The 5,646-nt window shown below is 39.5% G+C and overlaps 1 protein-coding gene across 1 annotated transcript; it reads right to left on the reverse strand.

The window, feature by feature from the left end:
• Positions 1 to 534: 534 nt before the first annotated feature.
• On the reverse strand, positions 535 to 1,377 carry LOC101302438 (protein ASPARTIC PROTEASE IN GUARD CELL 2-like). Its single transcript, XM_004295311.1, has one exon. It carries the CDS (start codon positions 1,375 to 1,377, stop codon positions 535 to 537), a length of 843 nt encoding a protein of 280 aa, XP_004295359.1.
• Between the last annotated feature and the right edge of the window lie 4,269 nt (positions 1,378 to 5,646).

Raw genomic sequence — 5,646 nt, forward strand, 5'->3', positions numbered from 1 at the left:
CTATCGAATTTCTTTTGGATGATTACGTGTGTGTGTGTGTATTCATCATGCATTCGTGCAAACTAATTGAGGATGCATCATGCATGAATGTCGCTGAATTTTTTCTCCTGGATGAAGTTGTTTTTTCTTGGATAAATTATATATATATTCTCATAAATATATCTATTTTCACACTATATTTTACGTTCAATCTAAGCATGATAGTGATGAATAGGAAAAGAGAAAGAAAATGCTAGAAATATATATTTTTAATTATTAAAGAAAAACAAAAATCAAATTTTTTCTTTTAATTAAAAGACAAAATAATCTATAGTTATTAGATTTGGAATGATAAGATTGTATTTTTGCTTAAGAACGACATGACATAATCTTTTTAATTGATGATGTGTCTAGGTGACATGCCACCTAAGATTAAGGCAAATCTTATATCTTATTAATGTCATTTTCCTTTTATGGGTGTGACAAGCTTACATAGTGCTCATTAAAATGCATGCAACATTATAGCTTTGAAGCATATTCATTTTTCATACATCATCAGCAACCACCTGGAGCAAATCCGACTCTCTCTCCGGCGACGTCATACAATACCTCCATATTCTTCTGCTGAGTATTTCCGAAAATCGTGACCTTATCTGCATCATCATTCCCAACAAAAGCCAAGCAAACCTGCTTCATTGTCCCGTCCGCAAGGTAGACGATTCCAGTTGCGTCCAAAGTCAACATAACCCCGTCGCCGAACGCAAACTCTATTTTCGGATACGTCACCGTTGGATAGCCACTGAGGTCGTAGCATGTATCCAGGAATCCATCCCCCGGAACTGAAGGATAGCTTTTCATCTCTACCTGAAACGCGTCGCGCAAAGCGCTGAAGGCGGTGGGCGACAGCCGTGATATGACAGTCCCGGAGTCAATTATCGTCCCCGGAGACGAAAACTCTGAAGCAGGAATTGAAAGCTTTTGCCCGTTCACATTGATCCCAACCAGGTTAAGGCCGTAATAAGTTGAGCTAGAGGATAAAGTAGTGAGCCGTGTGTATTTTATGGCGGCATTGGAAGCTCCGGTGGGACTGCCGAAGGTGAGGTAACCGGTGGAGCTTGCGGTCGGTGGCAGACAGTAGGAGAATGACCTGCCGTACTTCTCCGCGGTTTGTTCGACTATAGAGTACTTGTCGCGGGAGAGACCAAGTAAAGCGGCCGAGCCGTCCTGGAAGCCTACGTTTTCTTGGCCGCAGCCAAAGAGGAACCCATCGAATACGTCGTCGGGAGTTAAGGTCAGCTTGTCTTTGGAGAAAAACCCAATGGTGTAGGACTCGTCTCCATAGATCACCTGATATAGGCATGTGTTTGCGGTTGATAAGCATTGGCTTCCTGCACTCATATCAGAAAATACCCATTACTAATTATGACGAAGCAAAGCAATAGTACTCATTTCTTCTTTATATAAAATTGAGATCATGGTTCTAGGTATGTACTCCTGAGTTGGGCGCATTCTGCGCTGTTACATGAAATTTTGGTATATGAGGTGGAAGCTGCGGGGTCGAAAATGGGATCATTTTGTGGGTAGCAATAGGAAACACAAGGTTGGCATTGAGTCCAAGTGAGGAAGCTTCCGGTGTCAAATTCGAGCGAAAGTTGTTTGTTAGGTGTGCCCAATCCTACCGTGACTATGTAGTTGCCTGCACCTCTGCTGGTAGCCCACCGGGACGGGAGGGTGGTGGCCTCCGATTGGCCTAGATCATCATTGCCGTTCAGTTTCTTGGAAATACGGGAGTTGATTGAGTTGACTCGCGCTTGGTCTTGCTCGAGAATTTGAGTGTGATTCGTAGCAGTCACTTTGTGTTGAGGAAGATGAGAGCATGGCCCATGCTTGTGTACCAGTTCCAGAGATGTCTTCCTCTTATTACCTGATGGAATCAACAAATTAACGTCTGTTAACTAATCCCAACACATCCAGAAATCCAGAATGTATACATATATGGATTAATATACAAATAATATATCTTGTATATATGTACACACACACTCTTATACATGCACATCCTGTTACTTAAATTAACCTTTGGTGTAGGGGTTGCAGGTGGTTGCGGGCAGTAGAGAGCGGAGATCAACAGTGTGGGTGTATTGTTCATGAAGGAGACGTTCTTTTGAACCTTCTGCTGAGGCAAAGACATTATTCAAAGAGCACAGAAAGAGGCTAATAAGTATGGACAAAATGATGAAATACCTCATAATGAGTAAGAGTGGGGTTCTCCATTCATAATTTTCTCCATCGAGTTCTTTTCCATATGTGTTGGTGTGTTGCTATCAATATATCCATACAAAGTTATCTTTATCACTCGGAACATCTCAGATTGTCGTATCTATATTAAGTTCACCATATGTTCGAATTAAGAAGAATATTTTCAGTTAATCAGATGCATAAATAATAGATAGTACATCTTCAACTAAGACAGATTTGAGAGGTAGACTAGTTGGCCCGGTAGCCTGAATGACTATAGTGCGTGTTGCATGGGTCGCTAAGAGAAAGTCAAAAGACCTTCCGTTCAATTTGGGGCAAACCTTGACAATCACAATTCACAGCTCTAGTCTTGAGTCTTTGTATTCATCTGCTTGCATTATTAACATTTTATAGAATATAGTCACAGTAGATATTGCAAACCTTGGCAGCTACAGTACCCAACTCATCTATGTCCAAGCGGGTTAGCTAGCTGGTCTAGAGATTATCTGATTTCAACTTTCAACTAGCTAGATGCAGAAAACACTTGTTACTTTGTTAGCTATAAAACATATTAATTGTTGCCGCACCCTTTAGTACAAAATAAGAGAAGGAGCTAGATTATATATAGTACTGGTTCACAATCTTAATTTTAATCCATGTATGCATGTTGAATGTGATTCTTTTTCTGAACCTCTTTTTTCTCTTTGTTGTGCTGTCGTGTTAATCTAGCTGATGAACATGGCTGTATGATATAAAAAGTGAACAACAACTAAACGAGTGTGTAGTAGGAATAGCATATGCTCATGTTCATTGATATCGATCTCTCATAATGTACGTGGTTTTCCCTTAAGAAAATTACACTCGTATGAATCACGTAGATGGATCATGTAAGTTTCCAAAATCTTCTGTGCGTTCTTCAAATCCATCTTCCATATTGAACGTACTATATATCATGTATCGATCCCAAGCCAGATCCATTTGGACATGTTGCCGGAAAGAACATGGGGCGATCGATCTAATAAGGACCCCAACAGCTCAGGTACATGACTTTTCTTAGGGATTCCTCGGGTTGATTCTTCTTTTCCGAATTCATTTTGTCGAAAACCGCAGCAGAAGACGAAGAAGTGAGATTCTGGGCTTGCAGGAGGAAGGATCTCATATTAATCTTGGCATGTTGGTTAATACTCCTCATTGCGTAACCCCACCTGCAAAAGCCTTGATCTTTCATGGCATGAACAACTCCAACACTCACTGTCACAATCCAAGCTTCTCTTGTTGCACACATTTTCAGCGCTTTGATCTGTAACTAATTGATCTATTTCTTTTGGGTTTTGATGACTTTGATATGGAATCGTACGGTGAGTGAAAATATATATAGGAGAAAGATGAGGTTAGCTAAACAAAACTCATTCATGCATGGGTTGCACTTATCCCCAACTGGAAAAGGAGAGCAAGGAAGAGGACAAATTTGTTGCGAGACTTTTGAAATTCCGGACGCTGGCTATGTCCTTGTTTGTGGAATTGTGGTAGAAGTGACAAATTTTGCTGTGGTTTTGAAGAGAAATCCAGAGGCTTTACATCTTGTTTTGCAAGATAAGATAAGAGCTAGAGCTAGAAACAAGTGTTGCCCATAATAACTGAGCGTGACCACAATAAGCTAGCTAGCTAATTCGATCGTTAAGTTTCGTACGTACCATGCGTGCGCATCATGTTTTGCAATTTGATCAATCATGTTTCATTGCTTCACAAGGATGGAAAGGCTTTGCAATTTGACTTGGTACACACATATAACTTTTTGAAGTCACTCTAGCTTTGAATTACTTGATCACTGTTGTAGTCGACTACTTAAGTTCTTAAGTTATAGGTAATATTCACCGAGTTCATGTTAGACAATTCAAATCAGAATAAATCACTATCCCACGTATATATGTACCCCTAGCCTGCTGGTATTATATATAAACTGATCAATCATTCCACTAATAACCACTGGTATATTTGGCAAAGCTCACTAAAAAACAGAGTATAAACTCTAAAAGCTAGCAAGTAACATTAAACTCCAATGAACTAAGGAGTCACAATCTCGGGCAACAAGACGTTTAACGATAAACCCAAGAGCCAAAAATTACTTTTATAAACTTGGTCATGTATAGACTCATAAAATATGTTGTCTTATTTTTGAATTACTCCAAGATGTGTGTATATAAACATGATCAATGGAAGAAGTTTGAAGAGAGTCGAATTAAGTACAGCAGTCTAGCTACTAGTGCGCAGTGCCTCAAAACTTGGAAGGCATGATAAGTTTGTTGAGAGTAATCATGCCTTCTCAAGAAGGTTGCATGGCACCAGAATCTGACCAAGGAAAGTCCCCTGAATCTGGAAGAAGGTCTCCTGGTACCAGCTTTGATACCATTTTGATGATCAAGAAGGAAGTCGAAGAGAGAAGGAGGAGGGTGAGGAAAGCCGAGAAGGTCGAGAAAGTCATGCATCTAGTTTGCTGGGGACCTAATTAACTGCTAATCATGCCATATATATGAGAGATATATATTGAGCATGTAATTATCTGCCTATAATTAGTTTTACTTATACGCATAGCTTATGCACCTTTGTTCCTCCTGATGAAGTCTTGGATTCAATCCCTTGCCCCAGTTATTTCATAAATCTGTGTTCCCAGACCTCAATGTATGCAATAAAGTTTCATCTTCACAATCATACACGTACAAGAAATATGGTACCGCATGCAATCTGCACAGATAATGTCCATGTATGTACGTTGTGCTCTTTAATTAAGATTATAAACTAGCTAAGAATAACCTCCAAATAAGGGTGCCGGCCTCAAGCCTCAATAAACCGGACAGCTTCACATTAATCAAAGGGGGGGAACAACCCCTAGAATTTTAAAACATTGAAACATTATGAAACTGAAACCAAGGACTGATTAGTGCTAAAAGACACAGCTAGCCTTCCTTTTCTTCTCCAAATGAATTTCTCCAGCTAGCCCAGTTAAGACTAGATGATGCCCGCGCGTTGCGGCGGTTTGCAATGACGGATATCAACTACAACTACCACAATTGCTTCTGTTTGAATCAATGTTGTTGTTGTTCGACAAATTGATAAACACAATAATATAACATATGGATATTACACAATGACACTGGTTACAATAATAAATACACATTATATTATAGTGAGATACAGAAGAAGATGAAAATGTTCACAAAAAAAATCCATCAACTCAGCGACTCATGCAATACAGCTTGATACTTCTTTATCGCATCAGGAGTTCAGGACTTCACTTGTTACCAAAGCGTGAACACTATGTAAGTCTATTTTTGTGATGCTATTTTGCTAAGGGATCAAGCAGATGTTCAAAATTGCTCAATTGTACAAAAAGCCTTTGATTGTTCTGTGTTCATTGTTCTGCTACAAAAA

This window comes from Fragaria vesca, linkage group LG3, assembly GCF_000184155.1.
Source record: "Fragaria vesca subsp. vesca linkage group LG3, FraVesHawaii_1.0, whole genome shotgun sequence".
Lineage (NCBI taxonomy): Eukaryota > Viridiplantae > Streptophyta > Magnoliopsida > Rosales > Rosaceae > Fragaria > Fragaria vesca.

What these genes read in the sequence shown, in the direction of transcription:
- LOC101302438 (XM_004295311.1), bottom strand. Translation starts at nt 1,377, where the DNA reads ATGAGTGCAGGAAGCCAATGCTTATCAACCGCAAACACATGCCTATAT.